Source organism: Lepus europaeus, chromosome 13 (genome assembly GCF_033115175.1).
Source record: "Lepus europaeus isolate LE1 chromosome 13, mLepTim1.pri, whole genome shotgun sequence".
Taxonomy (NCBI): domain Eukaryota; kingdom Metazoa; phylum Chordata; class Mammalia; order Lagomorpha; family Leporidae; genus Lepus; species Lepus europaeus.
In genome coordinates, this window is record NC_084839.1 from 25,918,866 (window position 1) to 25,937,882 (window position 19,017).

The 19,017-nt window shown below is 57.9% G+C and overlaps 1 protein-coding gene across 1 annotated transcript in view; it reads right to left on the reverse strand.

The window, feature by feature from the left end:
- Positions 1 to 19,017, reverse strand: part of ALK (ALK receptor tyrosine kinase) — a 761,992-nt gene that overhangs the window by 22,484 nt on the left and 720,491 nt on the right. The window contains exons 13-23 of the mRNA XM_062210172.1: positions 16,090 to 16,240; positions 10,967 to 11,098; positions 9,899 to 10,043; positions 7,267 to 7,449; positions 5,943 to 6,041; positions 5,299 to 5,451; positions 4,286 to 4,390; positions 3,920 to 4,106; positions 3,513 to 3,603; positions 3,340 to 3,404; positions 829 to 958 (exon numbers count right to left, since the gene is read on the reverse strand). Of these exons, the coding sequence (XP_062066156.1) occupies positions 829 to 958; positions 3,340 to 3,404; positions 3,513 to 3,603; positions 3,920 to 4,106; positions 4,286 to 4,390; positions 5,299 to 5,451; positions 5,943 to 6,041; positions 7,267 to 7,449; positions 9,899 to 10,043; positions 10,967 to 11,098; positions 16,090 to 16,240 (1,441 nt within the window). The remainder of the gene's footprint in view (positions 1 to 828; positions 959 to 3,339; positions 3,405 to 3,512; positions 3,604 to 3,919; positions 4,107 to 4,285; positions 4,391 to 5,298; positions 5,452 to 5,942; positions 6,042 to 7,266; positions 7,450 to 9,898; positions 10,044 to 10,966; positions 11,099 to 16,089; positions 16,241 to 19,017) is intronic.

A 19,017-nucleotide genomic window follows, 5' to 3' on the forward strand; every position in this document is an offset into this window, starting at 1 on the left:
TGCCCCTGCCGCTCTCCCAAGGGTGGGCCACCTCCCTGTTGTGGGCATCCCTTCCAGGGGTGGGGAACTTCCGGCCCAGGATTCATTAGGTCTGGCACTGCCAAGGTAACCGCAGGCAACACTCGTGATTTGGTAGATCCAAAGCAGCCTAATTCTTGAAGCTGACAATTTTGTGTGGCCTGCGCATGGTGGCATAAATATCCAAGTTGCCTTCAGCGGAAAGGAAGGTTCCCTGGCCCTGTGGTCAGTGCTGGCTGAGAGCGGTTGGAGCTGGGCCGCAGGGACTCTGTTTGCAAGGTCTCACTCCTGTGCACGCATAGCACTTTTCTTGCCTCGCGCCTCATCAAAACACATGTTGATTTTCTTGGGATTCCTGGGCCCACGCTAGGTCTGGTTTCTTCCCAAGCTGTACCCTCTTAACCAAAACGTGTATGCAGCATCTTCCTAAAAATATTTCAGCCCTTCGGTTTCATAGCCAAACCACAAGGGCGGGATGTCTGAGTGTTAATTACTTGTATTTCAGAGAGGAGGCCACCCGAGTGTCACCTGAGTTTGCGCCGTGGCCAGCATGGAGGTCCCTTTTCATTCAGCTTTGCAGAGTCAGCGCCCAGGGAAATGGAGTCAGAATGATGAGTGCATTGCACCAAGCCTCACACAAGCTCCTTGGGGCTGGGGAGCGCCCTCGCTTCTGTCCACTCTCTCCTGGGCATTCCCCCCTCCCGCAGCCTAGCAGCTACCTCCTCGGGTCCCAGGCTGCCCCTCCTGCTCGTCCTGGCCCCTGCTCCCGTCCTTGGCGCAAACGCTGGAGCAAGGCTGGCTGCCACTCACCGGGCGAGGGCGGGTCTCCCGCAGGAAGGACTTGAGGTCTCCTCCCGCCATGAGCTCCAGCAGGATGAACCGGGGCAGGGCCTGCAGACTGACGCCGATGCAGCGCACGATGTTCTGGTGGTTGAATTTGCTGCAGAGCAGAGGGGTGTGACTGAGCCGAGTGGAGTCCGGGACAGCTTAAGTCGGGAGCAGGATGCAAAGGCACGTTTTCAGCTGCCTTCTCATGTCAGTGCGTACTGTGAATGTGGGCACCTGAGAATCTCCCTGCTGAGCAGCTGGGCAGGAGGGCAGGCTCAGTGGGCAGGGAGGCAGGCTCAGTGGGTGGGGGACAGGCTCAGTGGGTGGGGGGCAGGCTCAGTGGGCGGGGGGGACAGGCTCAGTGGATGGGGGGACAGGCTCAGTGGGTGGGGGGGCAGGCTCAGTGGGTGGGGGGACAGGCTCAGTGGGTGGGGGGCAGGCTCAGTGGATGGGGGCACAGGCTCAGTGGGTGGGGGGCAGGCTCAGTGGATGGGGGGCAGGCTCACTGGATGGGGGGCAGGCTCAGTGGGCGGGGGGACAGGCTCAGTGGGTGGGGGGCAGGCTCAGTGGGCGGGGGGCAGGCTCAGTGGATGGGGGGACAGGCTCAGTGGGCGGGGGGGCAGGCTCAGTGGGTGGGGGGACAGGCTCAGTGGGCGGGGGGACAGGCTCAGTGGGTGGGGGGACAGGCTCAGTGGGTGGGGGGCAGGTTCAGTGGATGGGGGGACAGGCTCAGTGGGCGGGGGGACAGGCTCAGTGGGTGGGGGGCAGGCTCAGTGGGTGGGGGGACAGGCTCAGTGGGTGGGGGGCAGGCTCAGTGGATGGGGGGACAGGTTCAGTGGGTGGGGGGCAGGCTCAGTGGGTGGGGGACAGGCTCAGTGGGTGGGGGGCAGGCTCAGTGGGCGGGGGGACAGGCTCAGTGGGTGGGGGGCAGGCTCAGTGGATGGGGGGACAGGCTCAGTGGGTGGGGGGGCAGGTTCAGTGGATGGGGGGACAGGCTCAGTGGGCGGGGGGACAGGCTCAGTGGGCGGGGGGGCAGGCTCAGTGGGTGGGGGGCAGGCTCAGTGGGTGGGGGGCAGGCTCAGTGGGTGGGGGGACAGGCTCAGTGGGTGGGGGGCAGGCTCAGTGGGTGGGGGGCAGGCTCAGTGTGCGGGGGGACAGGCTCAGTGGGTGGGGGGCAGGCTCAGTGGGTGGGGGACAGGCTCACTGGGTGGGGGGCAGGCTCAGTGGGCAGTGACAGGCTCAGTGGGCTGGGGGCAGGCTCAGTGGGCAGCAGGGCACTGGATTGGAGGTGGTAAGAAGCTGCCCTGGCGCGCGACCAAAATAGCAGAATGGGTGCGGGCAGGAGAGTGGGTGCATGGACTGGGTGCTGGAACCAGGTCGAGTACTCTGAGGAAGGTCTGAGGGCAGAAGTTGAAGGAACCCTCAAGAGGGGCTGAGTGAGACCTGCCAGGTGACAGGGTGAGAATGAGAGGCAGGAACAGGGCATATGCAGTCTCCTGCGGACTTCTTTGTGGGCACAGACTGAGTTGGGGCAAAAGGCCCGCGACTTGGGTTTGCTTGTTAATGTGATCCTATTAGGACACACGGGGTTGTGGGGCTAGAGAACGTCACATGGGCACACACACACACACACAGAATTGAAATACAGGGGAACCACGCACTGAAATACAACGGTTAATTATCACCCAGTAGTGAGATGGAGAGATTTGGGTCTCTGATTTCCACGTTCCACGTTTCATTCAATACTTGTATTATATGCATGATCAGAAAATATGTGTTATTTTTAAAGCAAGGTGCTGACCTCGCTGCGTGTCGTCCTGTGGCTGCAGAACCCCAGGCACACCATGCACACCTCCTTGACTCTTCTCCCCCATCACTTCCACCACAGCACAACCCCTCGGGACTGTTGGAGGCCTCCAGGGCAACAGGCGACCAGGAGGGGTGCTGTTGTCAGGGCACTGAGACCCCCAGCTTAAGCCCAGGCCCTGGAGCTATCAGTTAAGAGGTGCAGGCCAGCTGGGGCCCTGGCTCTGCTTAGGAGAACCCAGGGAGGGGCAGCCTCCCAGCCCCAGAGAGGCACGTTCCCTTTTGTACCAGCATCCCATATGGATACTGGTTTGAATCCCAGCTGCTCTTCTTCCAATCCAGCTCCCTGCTAATACACCTGGGAAAGCAGCAGAAGATGGCCCTGCACCCATGTGGGAGACCCGGAAGAAGCTCCTGGCTGCTGGTTCAGACTGGCCCATCCTTGGCCATTGTGGCCATTTAGGGAGTGAACCAGCAGATGGAAGATCTCTCTCTCTCTCTCTCTCTGTCTCTCCCTCTCCCTGTGTAACTCTGCCCTTCAAATAAATAAATCTTTAAGAATAAAAGTGTGGAGAGTGCTTGAGAGGCTCCCCCTGGGGAGGAGGGGATGTGCTGGGGACACCTGACTGCTGGAAGGGTCTCCGCCTTGTTTGCAGGGGTGGGAGGGTGGGGTCTCTGCGGCTTTACCTGATGATCAGGGCCTCCATGAGGAAATCCAGCTCGTCCTGTTCTGAACACACCTCAGGCAGGGTCTGTGCACAGAGGGAGAGGGCAAGAAGGAGGACAAGACCGTGGGCCAAGGGCTGCAGCCCACACCACCGGCCGGCTGAGGTCAGCCTCCAGGCAGAGCCACCTCTTACCTTCACAGCCACCTGCAGGGGGCTCGGGTCATTGGGCATTCCAGACACCTGGCCTTCATACACCTCCCCAAACGCGCCGTGGCCCAGGCCCCTGCACAGAGGAGACAAGCTGATGCAGAGGCAAGGGGACCAGGACAGAGGGGGGGGGTCCCCGGGGCGAGCACCATGCTGAATGGGTGATGCACACACATGCCAGAGGGACGCTCACAACCCCCCCCCCCGCGCCCCCGCAGTGGATATGAGCTCCTTGAATGGAAGGGGTGATGAAGCAAGCAAACACCTCCCAGGGCCCTAAGCATCAGGCCTTCTGCCTGTGAGGGCTGGGGGACCCCAGGGGTGGCCCCGCTGGCCTCGTGTGTGGGACGACACCCAGCCTCTCCACCCGCCCAGGACGCAGCAGCACTGACCGGATGAGGGTGATGTTCTTCCGGGGCACCTCCTTTAGGTCGCTGATGGAGGAGGTCTTGCCAGCGAAGCAGTAGTTGGGGTTGTAGTCGGTCATGATGGTCGCGGTGCGGAGCTTGCTCAGCTTGTACTCGGGGCTCTGCAGCTCCATCTGCATGGCCTGCAGCTCCTGGTGCTTCCGGCGGTACACTGAGGACAGACGGGAGAGCCGCAACGTGGCCCAGAGCAGGGATGCCCAGCCCAGGCCGCCTCCTGTAGGAAGCCCCTCTGGATCGCCACCTCCCCTCCTCGGCCTGAGATGCTGCTCAGTTCCCCCAGACCCACATCCCACTTCCCCCAGAAACCCCAGGGAGCTCTGGGGCACTCACCAACCATGATGCCTGAGAAAGCCAGGACAAGGGCGGCCACTAGGGCAGAGGTGACCACGGAGAGGATCAGTGACAGTGGCAGGTGGGGCTCCGCGGTGGGTGACACTGGAAGACAGTTCCCCATGGGGCATGACAACCACGCTTGCTCTCCTTGGGGCTGGTCCCACATCAGAAGCACCCTCCCCAGCTAGGACAATAGCTGCCTTCTCCCTTCCACCCCCAGAGACCCTGTCACAGCCTCCCTTTCAGGGAAGCGGGCTCATCCCGGTTTTACAGCCTTGTAGCTTTTGGGTGGGGGTGGGGGACTGAACAGAGATGTGTGGCAGATTCTGGATGCTGAGACACAACATCGCTGTACCTAGAGGATGAGGACAGATGTGAAACCACAGTGGGGATGGCAGAGGCTTCGAGGCCTTGGGCTCTGTATGACGGAACAGAGCATGCGGCCAGTGACAACCTCTGGGTACCAGGAGCAGGGCCCACAGGAGGGTGCAGTCCTACGTGCCCCCTGCTGGCCAGACTGCCTGGTGCTGGTATTCCAGACACCACACTTCAAAAGGGGCCCAGGCAGCTAAACCACACCCAGAGGAGGGGCTGTAGGATGGGGAGGAGAACAATCGCGTGACTCAGTCCGGGGAAGACTTGGAGGAGACAGAAGCAGTGCAGGTGCATGTCTGAGACCAGCAGGGAAACCTGTGAGAGGAACAGGGTCCTGGCTCTGAGCAGACTGCCTTAGGATCCTGAGGTCCCTGTCACCGGGGTGTTCCGGCGGAGGTGGGATGAGCAGGGAGATGGCGGGGGGCTCAGGCCCTGGGCTAGGAGCGGGGCCAGATGATGTTTCCAAGTCTTCAACACATTTCCTGCTCAGCCCCTCCCGCCCCCGTCCTCAGAACACCACACTGCACAGGCCAGGCAGGGACAGCATGCTCACAAAACCGAGTCCTAGAACCAACTGGAGCGGTGCGCAAAGCTCCAGCTCGGGGCCCTCCCCTCCCCTGGCCCCACCCTCTTACCAACGCAGGAGACACCGTCCTGGGCCAGCACCGTTCCATGGTCACAGAAGCAGATGACCTTGTGGGTCTCGGGGTCCATGTGACACTCGTCTACCTCACAGTGACTGCAGTTTAGGTAATGTTTAATGTTCACTTCCCCATGGCCCTCCATCACTGTGACAAGGAGGCAGGGTCAGTCTTGGCTGAACCTGGGGAGTGCACCTTGCACCCATGCCCAGCCCTGGGCTCTGTCTCTAGGGGGCCTTGGGGGGTGGGGTTCTTTGGTTCCCAGTCTGAGTCCCACTGCCGCTGGGAGCACCGCTCTGTGTGGGGCAGTCTTCCGGTGCATCTGGAGTGTGGCGCTTGGACGGAGGGCAGGTGGGTGTCCAGGGACACGAGTAGTTTTATGTGTACATGGGAGAGTCCTCATGCGTGCCTCTGAGGTGGGCTGGGACAGGGACATGGGCTGTCCCCGCTGCATTTTCTGGGAGTGTCTACAGGACAGTATTCTGCTTCCCCGTCTGCATTAAACCACACAGTCTGACCCCCAGAAGCCCAGGGCAGGAAGGCTTGTCTGTGAGGGACACTTGTTGTCCTTTGTATCCTGGGTTCGGGTCAGGGACCCTGGGGTGTCACCTAGCTGGGGGACCCACACAGAGGGGTACCTTTCAAAGCTGGGGTGTACAGGATGCCCAGTGGACTGATAAATGAAATCCCATCTTCCCCATCCATCTCAGGGTCATTGTTTGAGGCTGCGTTGCCGCCTGTGGCAAACCAGGGCAGAGTTTAACACAATGGGGCGGGAATCACAACCTCCACACACATGCGCAGAAGCAGGGCGTGCAGCTTTGCCCAGGCCAGGGGTCCCTTGGGGCTCAGGGGAGAGTGAGGTGGGAGGGAAGGGAGGCTCAGGGCACAGATGCCGCACTTGGGACGAGGGCTGGGAGAGGCTGGGAGAGGTTTGGAGAAGCATGGACCACGTTTCCCGCCAGGCTGTGGCCTGCTCCAATGGGGGTGGGGAGGGTCTCCACCACTCTGCTGGGGTCCCCCTAGGAAGGAGTCAGTGTGACTAGCAATCCAGAAAGCTCTCGAGTGCCCAGGTGGGGATGCACCCTTGGCACCCACTCTAGGCTGGGGCAGGAGAGAATTGCTAAGGGGCTGCTCTCCAGTCTCAGGGGGTCAGGGTTTGGACATGGGGCCATGAGCTCTGTGCCTGGAGGCTCCCGTCCCTCCATTCATCTGGGGTTGGGTGATCTTGGGACTCCCCCCCCCGGGGACTCCCTCCCGCCCTCCCTCTGGGGCTTGGAGAGGAACAGCATGTGGGTAAGACAGCGTCAAAGCCAAACACAGACACGAACGTCACAGTGCGGGCATGCATTGTGTCCTAGTCTGGGGGGCGGGGCTCGGCCTCCCAGCCTCTCAGCTCTGGAAGGCGCTAGGACACAGCTGGGCCAGTGGCCGGCTGCTTGCCTGGGGCTGGGCTGCGGCTGCCCGCAGTGGCCCACAGAGTAGCTCTCTTTGGCTGGCGATCGAGCTGCGCCTTCCTGGCAGCTGGTGGCTGGAGCGGGGGAGGGAGAAGGAGGGGTCTGGGCCACCGCAGCCGGTCCCTGAAGGAGCTGGCATGGCCCGGCCATCCAGAGGGAGGCCTGGGGCTGGGCCGTCTGGGCTCCGAGGTGCTCAGGCCAGCGAGTCCTTACAGGTGGCTCTGAGAAGCATCCAGGAAGCCAAAGCCCCTTGATGGTTGGCTTTGGGGGAGATCAAGGATCCTGAGGGATCTTGATGCTGACGCTAGGGTAGCCTGGAGGCAGGGTGCTCGCTTGCAAGCCAACACGCTGCCTCTGGCTGGGGGTGGCGTGCAGTGACATCATGGCCCACACCCACCGGGGCGGGGCGGCCGGGGAGGGGGGGAGGGCGGGAGCAGACAGGGAGGTGAGGTGCCTAGGACTAAGAGGGGGAGGGAGTGACACCTTGAACACGAATCATCTTTACCTATGTATCCTCCGCCTCCTCCACCGGAGGAGCACCCCCCTCCACCCCCTCCGAAACCCCCTCTTGTCTCCCACCCCCACTTCTTCATGGCCTGGGGGCAGGAATGTCCTCCGGTGGCTCCCTCCAGCAAAGACTTTCCAGCCCAGAGCAAGGAAGTGTTATCATTCCAGCCACCTCCGCCACCTGTGGGGAGAGACCAGAGGACACCTTGAGGTTGCTGGTGGCTTGGCTCGGCCACCCTGGGGAAGGCAGCAGGACAGGTGCACTTTGAGGGGAGCCCCCACCCGTGCCAGTGCCCAGGCCCCTCTCCGGGGGGAGGGCAGGGACTTTGGAACCCACATCTGGATAGCCAGGGGTGTGCCATTGGCCCCAGGGAGGACAGCGTGCCTTGTGCCTCTGCTGCCTGTCTGCTCCCTGGCGCAGAAGCAGGGATGGGGTAGGGGACCAGGCAGCAGGATGCTGAGTTGGCTCCTCTGCTTCTCTTCGTGCCTGCCTGCCCCTGAAAGCACTGGGCCTCCGTTCTCATTGTTTCCTCAAACCTCTTCCTGTCCCAGCAAGAACTGGACCTGCCAATCTTGGGGCAGCCTCTGCACTCAAGCTCCCGGCGAGAATCCTGGCCCAGCGGGCGTTACTGTTAGTGACTGCACAACCACGGGCGGAGCCTCAGCTTCTTCATCTGTCTCTTGGGGATAATGAAGACCATCCTTGGGGTTGACGTTAGGGTCAAAGGAGACAGTGAGTGTGTGACATGCTGCCCACCCAGCCACATGTAAGGATCACGGGAGCTGGTCAGGCAGGACGCAGGCACGTGGACGGCCTCACACTTGGCTTGCGCTGCTCTGGGCTGCTCAGAGGTCAGGAGCAGAGGAGAGGCCGGGGTGGGGGACATCGGGGCAACCATGGCAGCCACTGGGGAGGGGCTTCCCCATGCGTGGGGCGCTCTGAGCTCTTGCAAAGCAGATGTCTGCAGAGCTGAGGTTGGATGTGGCCATGGGAGGACCCCAGGGATTCTCCCCCTGCCGCTCTGCCCCTGCTGGCCCTCGAGAATCCAGGATTATCCACCACTCCAACATTGTTCCCTATGACCTTGCAACAAGCATCCACCCCCAACACCCTCCCGGGAGGCCTTCCTGCTTCAGCAGATGACTGGGGGTGAGGGGGGCCCTGGAGGCCGACACAGAAGGAACCGAAACAGCAGTGTGCCGGACAGCTGGACCTGAGTTAACCGGGCCTGGGAAGAATCTTCAGCTGCTGTTTCCCCCAACCCAGAGGGGGTTAGCAGAGGGACACGGGGGTGGTGGGAGCTCTGGGTGGAGGTGGCTACTCCGCTAGGGTTCAAATCCACGCTGAGATCAGGATCAAGCTCGGTCGTACGACAGGGACAGGCAGAGCTGGGCCTGCAGGCAGGTGGCGGGGACTCTGTCATCTCAGGGCTGGGGTGACAGATGTGGGTTCCACAGGGCTGGGTCTGTGAAGGCTGTTGATGGCATGGCAGGGGGACGCCTCTCTGCTGTGATAGGGACCTGATGTGGCCTCTGGTGGCTGGGCAGGACATGAGCATAGTGAGCGTGTAAGCGCATTCAGCGACGTAGGGGCAAGGGGCACTGCGTGGCTCACTAGTATGGCTGGCATGAGGTTTGGCCCCAGCAAAGCTTCTGCTGAAACTTGGATGCCAAAGGAGTGGTGTTGGGAGGTGGGGCCCCCATGGGGTTAGCTCACTCTGGGGAAGTCTTCCTGGGAGAACCAGCCGTGAGGCAGTGGGCTAGCTTCTCCGCCTCCCCCTCCTCGCCTGTGCCTGCCTCCCTTCTGCTTTCCTGGTGGGCACGGAGCAGCCTGAGGCCTCACCAGAAGCTGAGAAGATGCCAGTGCCATGCTCTTGACGCTCAGAAACACGTGAGCCAAAATAAATCCTCTACGTTGTGCACGGTGGCCTCACAGAAGTCACTGGGCACCCTGGGACGGTTTCTACTCTTTCTTCTCTCTCTAGCCATCTCTCCACTGGAGGGAAAGTTTGAGCATTTGTTTAAATTAAGTCCAGATCCTAAATGTTTTCAAAGATGCTCCCTCAGGCTGGTTGTGGAGAGAAGCAGATGCAAAAGGGAATCGCATTTGCTCTCTCTAGTAACGGCTGACTTCTGAGGCTTCACTGCCTTCCCCTGGTTTGGTCACTGGCTCCCATCAAGGGCGCGGGGGCCCATGGGTATGTTTGTGGCCGGCAGCCTGGGGCTGGGGGTCCATAGCATAGGGAGTCTGGGAGGCCCGACCTGGCTCAGATTTCTTTCATTCATTCACCCCTAAGTAGGGGGCCCTACGCCCCTGGAGGAAGGGGGTGCCTCAGGGGAGGCCTTAGCAATTGCTGAGGGCCAGGCTGGCTGACCCTGTGCCTTTTTCTCAGGGACCTTGTGCAAGTCCAAGCCCCAGGTCAGCCAAGTGGCCTCCGGGGACTCCAGGATGCCACCTGTTCTCCCTGCCTCCATCTTGGCACCGAACTCAGAGCTCCCAGCTGTGGGCCCCGTGACCAAGCCACGTTCCGGTGTGGAATGGCCCGGGCCTGCGCTGAAGCCCAGACAGTCCCTGTGAGCCAGTCTGGTGGGGGGAGGGGAAGGGGAGGGGCGGGCTCAGGGGGCTTTACCTGCGGCTCCGGAGTTGCCGTTCAGCCCCAGGACCGAGGAGTTATTTTCCAGTCTCTCTGGGTGGAAGGTGTCTGTCTTGGCCCCGTAGGCCCTGCCGCCACCGCCGGCCGCAATGATCAGGGGCACGGGCACACCATCCTTCATCTGGCCGGGGCACACAGTCGGAAACTGAGACACGGAGCCGGCCTTCCTCCCGGGGGGCCCCGAGCCCGGGTCTCGGTGTGGACGCCTGGCTCAGCGTCGGGCAGTGGGCTGACCTCTTGGTGGTCGGAGTGCTCTGCACTGCCGTGGCGAGGACCCATGGGGCCCCCCTCTGACCATCTTCTCTGCCAGCCCGGGGTTCAGCCAGAGGCACAAAACCACCAGGGCATGTGTTTGTATACATATGCTAACATATGCCGTAAATAATACATGAGTGATGCATAAATTATACATACGAGGGGACTTCCAAAAGTTCAGGAAAATAGAATAAAAGATGTCTATTTTGGTGCAAAAAAATTGAAATCCATGCATAGCTTTTTCACGATGCACATTTCCCATGAACTTGTTGAAGACCCCTCCTCTGTCAATACTAGGAGGTGGGGATCGATCTTAGTGGCTGCCCGCCTCGGCCCCTTTCCCAAAGCTCCTGAGATGAGCCTGGGTGAGGGGGTCTTGTATGCGGGTGATTGGAGAGGTCTCTCTGCTCTCTCCTCCCTCCCCACGCTTGGGTTCAAGGTGAAGCCTTGAGCATCACTGTTGCTGGAGGAAGACTTAGCAGGAGGCCTCTGCCTTTAGTTTCTGGCCTGGCTGCGACAATGTCAGAAGAGTCCATGCAGCCCCAAGAGCTGACCCAGGGGGCACAGGAGGCCTCTGGAGCTGGACACCTGGATGGCAAAGGCCCAGCGCGGGGGAACCGAGCGGCCAATCAGCAAGAGAAGGGCCACCCTTCCTGGGCCACGCTGACCCTGCTTCCCGCTGGCTCTGTTTGCTCACTTTAGAATAGGGTAAGGGGAGGGGCGGTTTCTATCCCAGGCTCCAATGCACAGAAATCTCCGCCCTTGGAAACCCAGCAGAGCAGACCTTACCTTAAACACATAGGTGGCTCCACCCCCCCCTCCTCCTCCTCCTGCCCACTCGTGCACGCTTCTGTTCACACGGATCTCTTCCTCTATCACGTTATTCTCGCCAATGCAGACTTTCTGAATTAACTGGTTTGTCTGTAGAAACAATAAGCACATTGGGTTTGTGCCCAAGCTGGAGTTCTCCACATCCCAGCGGACAGACTTTCTACACCTAAAGGCGGGATCTGACTATTTATTTCTCAAATAGCTTACAATTGATGTTAGAAGGCCAGAAATGCACACAAATAATGGTTTTGGGGAAGAACCACAGGAATGCCATAGGTACTAATGCTCAGAGAAGCTAAGAGAGGGAGAGTGGGCCTTTATTGCTGACTAGTGATCAGGGAGGACTGCCTGCAGGAGGTGGCGTTTAGTTGGGCTCCAAAGGCTAGGGATACATTTTAGCATGGAGTGGGGGAAGGTGAATACACTACGAAGAGAGCAGCATGAGCCCAGAGGGAAAGTGAGTCAGGTTTTGGGGAAAAGTACCAGTCTCTTTGGCTTGGAAAAATCCATTGTAGGACAGAGGGGTGGTCCAGGAGGAGCTGTTAGGGTCCTGTGGACTCAGAAGTGGAGGGGACAAGGTTGTGTGTGCTGAGACAGGGCTGGAGGGTGCCCACCAGGGCAGGCGGAGGGAGTTCTCCTGGACAGCCAGCTCGCGGCTGGAGCAGGACTTCATCACCCAGGCAGTGGAGGGCCGTGAGTGCTCTGGGCACGTCGCAGTTCTGAGCATCATGGGCAAAACAAGCAGAACAGAGAGAGACCAGATTCTGATCTTCCCAGCTCCGCTGTTTGGGCGTCTCACTCCTCCCATTCACGTCCCATTTCTTGCCTCTGGGAATCTCTGGTAGAGCCCCAAGCAGAGCTCCAGGGTCTGCCATGGGGACCCTGGAATCAGAGGGTCTGGCTGCCCTGCCTGCCCTGGGGTGAGTGTGGAGGGGACACTCATTCCTGGCCCCCCAGTGGGGAGTGGGAGTGGCGACCACAGGCTGCGGGGCAGGCCGAGGGTGTGTCCGGCTCCAGGTCTCACTCTTGCCAGGTAGCAAGCGGGCGGCTGCTGGCATTCTGAGCTCACGCCTAGGAGATGACTTCGAGGAGTTTGTGGAAAATGGAATGAAAAGATGAGCTTGTTTTAGTGCAAAATCATTTCTGAAATTCACATCTATGAGGGCTGTTCGAAAAGTTCAGGAAAACATGCTTATTACAAAAAAGCTCCACGTGGATCTCAAAATCTTTGTGCACAAAAATATGAATCAGCTTGCTTTTCAAATTTCAATTTCCCAAGGACCTTTTCGAGGTGCTCTTGTACTCCCGGTGGGGAGTCAGGGGTCTCAGCGCCTCTGGACCAGGCTGGAGCTTCTGTTTCAGAATCCTGCCAGCCCCAGACAAGGAGGGCAGTACATCAAGAACAGCCACGCCCACCTGTCAGTCACCACAGCTTCGAAAAATTCTCCAAACAGAAGCCTGACCTCAGAGGAAAATGACTTCTCTTTCACTCAACAGAAAAAAAAAAAAGTCAATAAAACACCACATTTCCATTGAATACTGCTGTGTAACCAGCCAGTGGACACGGCAATTCATCTTGAGCCCCTTCTTACGCTAACGCATTCAGGGGTATTGGCAGTGAGTACTGGAGAAATTTCCAGATAAATAGCTAAGATGCAATCTGTTTTATGGCATTTTGGATTTAATGATGGAAATAATTTGATATTTTTTAGAGTGGATTTAGTGTGGGTGGAAGGCTGTAAGTCGCTCTTGTAGCGAGCTGCCATTTTTCACCGGTTAGTGCAGTGTTGCTCTCTGCTGGGAGGGAACCCTGCCCCCAGCTGCCTGGGCCATTAGGAGCCGCGAGGGGCATGCCCTGGGACCTGTCTGGTGGGCCCAGGGAGGCTGTGGGCTATCAGCTGGGCAGAGCACAGGGTATGGGATCCAGGCAGGGGTCCTGCTGGCTCTGCCAGAGATCTGCTGGGCCACGCTGGGTGAGGCAGCTCACCCCGCTGGCCTTGCCCCCTTGTCAGATCCTCACAGCGGCCCAATCCCACCCATCCTCTCTGCTCCCTCCACTGGTGCTGCTGTGAGCACACATGCACACCCCCCCCACCTTGGGGACGTGGCCTTTACCTGGTCACTCTTTCCCCAGATAGTGTCCTGGTTCATTCACTCAACTCATTTAGGACTTGACACAGCTATCACTTTTTCAATAGGCTTCCCTTGAGCAGCCTACTTAAAGCTGCCTGCTCGGCCAGCGCAATGGTGTAGTGAGCTAAGCCTCTGCCTGTGGCACCGGCACCCCATATGGGCACCTGTTCTACTCCCAGCTGCTTCTTTTCCAATTCAGCTCTCTTCTTGGGCCCCTGCACCCACGTGGGAGACCTGGAAGAAGCTCCTGGCTCCTGGCTTTGGATTAGCCCAGCTCTTGCCGTTGTGGCCATCTGGGAAGTGAGCCAGTGGATAGAAGACCTCTCTATGTGTCTCTCTCTCTGTAATTCTACCTCTCAGATCAATAAGTAAATAAAATCCTTTTTTAAAAAAGCCACTTGCTGCCCAAGTCCAGCCTCCCTTCTGCAGATAGAGTTTCTCCTCTGAACATTCTCAGGACTTACGCTTACTTCTTACGGTCTGTCCATCCTCCTTCCCCTGCTCAGAAGTAATCACCATTGAGAGCAAAGACCTACCTTTCTTTCTTTCTTTCTTTCTTTTTTTCTTTCTTTCTTTCTTCCTTCCTTCCTTCCTTTTTTTTCATGGATACATCCCAACTTCCCAGGACAGTGATGCCATGTAGCAGGTACTCAGTAAACATTTGCTGAATCAATCTGAGTCAGTGGCAAGCAGTGTGGGTTGTGGGCTGGCCCTTCAGGGTACTGGCCCTGAGGGTGAGAGTGTTGCTCTCCCTGGGGACATGTGGAGCTGTCTGGAGGCATTTCTGATTGTCCTTCCTTGGAGGAAGGGGGTGATACTACACAGACACAGACAGGGACACAGACAGGGACACTGCCAACCGCCCTGCAATGCACAGCACAGCCACGGGGAGTTATCTGCTGCACATGCGTGTAGAGGCACAGTCGAGAGGCCTTGATTTAGACCCACACCACCAGGACAGGTCTGGGCTGAGAGGTGTGGACTTCCAGCATCCGGAGCCCACTCCAGGCACCAGGAGCTGACATGTTGTGGCCAGGCACACAGGAAGAGCAACTGGCCACAAAAGGGCAGAGTCCACTCTGTTCTCTTGCAGATTGTCCTTAGACTTCGTTTTTCCAAACAGGGACAGCTGGCGGGGGGGAGGGTGCCTGACCACGGTCTGTTCTCCCTGTGCTGGTGACTCCTCATGGGGGAGGTGCCGAGCAAACTGTAGAAGACCAGTTCCTTTCCCCATGCGCCCGAGCTATGCTCGGTCCCACCAGCAGAGGGGGCTGTCCTCACCCCTGGCTGAGAATTACTTCTCTCGCTGGCTGTGGGATTCTACAACCCATCTACAAACTTGGAGAGTAAGTAGGTTGATTAATAAAAATGATAAAGTGCAGCAACCCAGAGGAACAAGTAGATTACAATTGAATTAAAAAAAAAACACACGTGGTCCTGTGAAAAGACATAACTGATTACAATCCAATCAAGTAAAAGTCCTCTGTAGAAGTCGATGCAACCGTTCTGCTTAGATGAAAGAATTACATTAGCACTCAATAAATTCCTGGGAAATTACAGCAGCCTGTAATTTAATGACTTAATATATTAGAACAGGTTGGAAAGTCCTGATTATTGTTACTAAATAAAAGTTGGAGTGGAGACATCTCTCTCACAGAAGGCTATGCTTTTGAAGTGTATTGCTGTTGCCTAGCCCTGGAAGGGGGTGGGGTGAGGGAGGAGGCCCAAACTTTATTCTTGCTGTTTCCTGGGCTCCCCAGTCTGGCTGTTAGGAGCCAAAGTTTATTTTGTGGATCTGAACTGCTTCCTCGGTAGCCCTGGTTCCCACATCTGACCTCCAAGGCAATCAATACCTCAAAGATGTGCTCAGAGGAGGAGCTGTCCTGGGTGCTGAACACAGCTCCTAGGGCAGCCAGCCTTGCTTTGGGCAAAAGCTGTGCTCAGGTGACCTGGAGACCAGCCCCCCGGGGACAGCCAGCAGTGCCAGGGCCCTGAACCCCCTGTCGCAGGCAAGATGCAATCACTGGGGTGTGTGGAATTGGTCCGGCTGCTGCAGAATTAGTCCCCACTGTCTCATTCTCCTGGTAGTGTCAGGCCAGTCTGGGCTTTCTCGACACTGCAGCTGGAGGTCTCCCTCTGACAGCTGGACACTCCAGAGGGGTCAGAAAAGGGGGGCTTTTGGGGGGCTGCAGAGCCTTGCCCAGTAATGGCTGCAAGCAGAACTGGGGAAGAGGCAGCTGAAACAAGGCCCAGTGAAGTGCAGGGTGCAGAGAGTCTCTGCTTTGCACTACGTTGTGAGTGACCTTGGCCACGCCCCTTTCCACTGTGGTCTCCATTTTCCTCATCGGTGAAGTGCGCAAGGAGGGCCACAAGGAATTCCAGTTATCAATCTATGCCTTATTAATATTATTATTGTTTAGTTTAATCGCACAAATGATGACTAGTGTACAGATACACTCTTTGTAACAGCCACAGGCATTACTGATAAAGCCCTCCCAATTGGTTATCTGTATAATTCAGTCATCTGCATCTTCCAGAACTTTCTCTGGGCTTTGATCTACATCTGCACATAGCCGTGAGTCTGACTTTCGAGCCAAACAAGAAATGTTCAAGCTGGCATTTTCCTGTTGATAGTAAGACAGCTAAAGAAGACAGCACCCCTGGGTGAATGTTCAGCACCTGGGCTCTCACACTAGTGCCGAGAAGAATGACCACTGACCACATACAAGCAGGATTTAGTCTTTCAGTGTTGAAGGTCACTCAGCAAACCCAGCCTGGGCCATGGTCCCCATGGGGACGTGGGCCTCCCAGGCCACATGGCATCTGCCCAGGAAGGGAGGGGCACTGGCAGGCAGACCCAGGGGAGCAGGTCAGGTATAGGTGCCCTCCGAGGAGTGGCCCCCAGTCCTGGTGAGTGTTAGGGAGAAACCCCCACTTGGGACACTTACGCTGGGGCAGGCGTCCTCGCCCTGCTGCCCGACCAGGATGTAGAGCGTGTCGTCCTTCTCCAGGTTGAAGATGCCCAACACAGACACACCGTGGGACCGCATCATGGTGTTCTTCCCGCCTTTCCCGCCAGCGGCTCCGTAGCCCGAGATGCTGCAATGGGACAAAGCACATGGGCCCCCGCCACTGAGTGGAGATGACAGAGATGGAGACAGCCCCCCTTCCTGCTGACCCAGCGGCTTCCGGGGCATCATGTCATCCCACCATGTCTGAGGGTCCTCGCCCGCAGTGGCCCTGGGAGCCAGCAGGAGAGGACGCTGTCAGCAGAGGACTGGCCAGTTCAGAGGGGGACAGGGAGTGTCTCAGCCTAGTAAGGACTAGTAAGGGGTGCAGGAGAGAGGAGGAGGGAGAGAGAGGGGAGATTTCGCATTAATAGAGAGTGATGGGATGACAGTGTCGTGAATACCTAGGTTTTCCCAGTGTGGGTTTTCCTGTCCAAGACCAAAGGACTCACGTGATCTCAGATACGTGACCCTCCCCTCCCCTGCCACCCCACGTGTGCACGCTGGGGATAAGGGAACATGTGTAGGACGAGGAAGGGAATTCAGATATGCAGCATTAGATTGTGGCTGGCACGTAATAAGCACTCAGGAAGGATTTATGTCCATCATCATCATCATCATCATCATCACCATCATCATCAGTGGAAGCCACAGCCGTGAGGTCCAGAGGCAGGCTTGATGGAGGACAGCAGGGTTTCCCAGCACAGACTGCCTCTCCCACCCCACCAGCCACGCCTTCTGGAGCAGTGTGTGTGCAGACAACAAACAGCCCATCACGATGCAGACAGAAACAGGCTGTGTGGTTGAGGCAGGGCTTCTGCTGTGCTGGAGGCTGTCAGGATGAAATCAAGCAAGGATTGGGAAGAACAGAACTCAATTTGTGAACCGTGTCGGAAGCATGGCATGCTTTGAAGACAGCTTGCGTCCCAGCTAACAAATGCTTCTCCAGAGACCAGCTGCCAGGGAGAGGCACTCTGGGGGATTTCCATGTCCTTTGTACTCACATCAAGGTCCTTTATGAAGAACTAGCAAGAGCAGCAAGACAGCTTTGCCCATGTGCACGCACAGTGGCTTCTCATCTGTAGTTCCAGGAAACATCCCATGTTGCGCTCACATGCTTTCTGCAGATTCAAGCCCGGGAGTGGGGGAGAGACTTGCGGTTTTCTCACGTGACTGGGAAGGGACTGAGTTCTCTGTGGAAGCCAAATGGAGAATCCGGTGCCCACTGCCCTGGTGCAGGTGCCCAGGGTGCTGACTTGAGCTATCAAGCATCCGAATGGCCTCAGGCTGTGTAGGCAAGAGGAGACTGAGACAGGCTCCAGGACCTGGAGGGGCTTCCGAAGAAACCAGGGAGACGCTCGGAATAACGAGAGAAACCTCATTGCTACCCAGAGGAGGCAAAGTGGAGGAGATTCTGGGGTCCCCCGGTTAGAGTGCACGGTTTCCTGCCTGCTCACCCTCTCAGAGGCCCAGCTGCTTCCAAGAGTGCAACGAAGAACCAAGTCTTCCTTTCTGAACTCCTAGAGGAGACTGGGGCGAGCACCCCAGAAAAGCTGCAAGTCTCTGCCCTAAGCGAGGGTCACCAGGTGCTCAGGGCCAGCAGGGAGGTGCGGGGCAGGGGCATGCCAGCAGCTGGAGGCCACAGCTGGCTCTGGGGTGTGGAGGTGATGGCAGTCACCATGGAGGTCAGCCTCATGGTGCAGCTGACAGGTGTCTCTCTCCAAGACAGGCAGACAGCAGTGAAGGGTGGGAGTCAGGGCTTATGTGACCAGAAGAGAAGTGGCAGGAAGTCCAAGGGGTGCTTGACTGGAGCGAGTGGCAGGGGTGACACCTGGAGGTGTGGACAGGGAAGGAGGGGCCCATCATCGAGCATCTTCCCACATCCCCAGCATGGTGCTCGCTGACATGCATATGAGTAACCCCAGGAGCCATAAAGAGTCGATGCAACTCATCCCATTTGACAGATGAAGAAACTGAGGCACACAGGATGAAGCCAGCATGTGAGGCCTCATAGCTGGCCAGTGGCAGCCTGTGCTTCAACCCCACCCATCTCCCCCTCCGACAGGCCGTGTCCCCTTCTCTGCACTGCTGGGAAGCTTACACGGATGCACAAACAGGAAGTCCTGGTCCATCCCGGTTCCCTCAGGCCCTTAGCCACTCTCATTCCTGACCCAGCAGACATGGACAAGGGGATGAGAACCATTACAAGGCCCAGGAAGAGGAAGAGCTGGCTATTTAGCTCAGAAGAGTGAGGGTGTTGGGGACTGGGGCTGCCCTCCCGAGACAGTAGTCAAGGGATAGCAATGTGGACAGACCCTACCTCTGCCAGCTCATGGCTCCAGGCTGCTGGGGCTTGGTCAGGCTGCACAGAAGAGCCACTTCAACCTGGACTTGTGGTTTACTTGGGCAACTTCTTCCTGCTCCTGCTCGTGTGGGTCTGCCTTGTGCGTGTCTTTGCAGCCTTTACACAGTAATTCATTTGCCCCAGTCTACAGCCATTCCGAGTCACTCTGAACACTTTCCCATGTTGAAGTGTAGCTCGGTAACTATGGTTTGCAAACCATCTGCTCTTGCCTTGTTTTATTTTTTTCCCCTCTCTAAGCCTTTTTTCTAATTCTCCTGTCCCTCAACCCAATCTGAACGCCAGCTCCCTCCATGTCTTGACCTTGTTCTTGGCGCTGAGATGGGATGGAAAGAGCCCGAGCTCTAAGTCCCGTGCTGGCTCTGGTCCTTGCTCTGGCGGCTGTGCATCTCGAGGCGACTTGTCAACCTCTCGGGGCCTCAGCTTCCACGATGGAGGCGGAAAATGAGCAACGGACCCCTGCCCTCATGGGGATCAAGACAGGATCTGAACAGATTACAAACTGA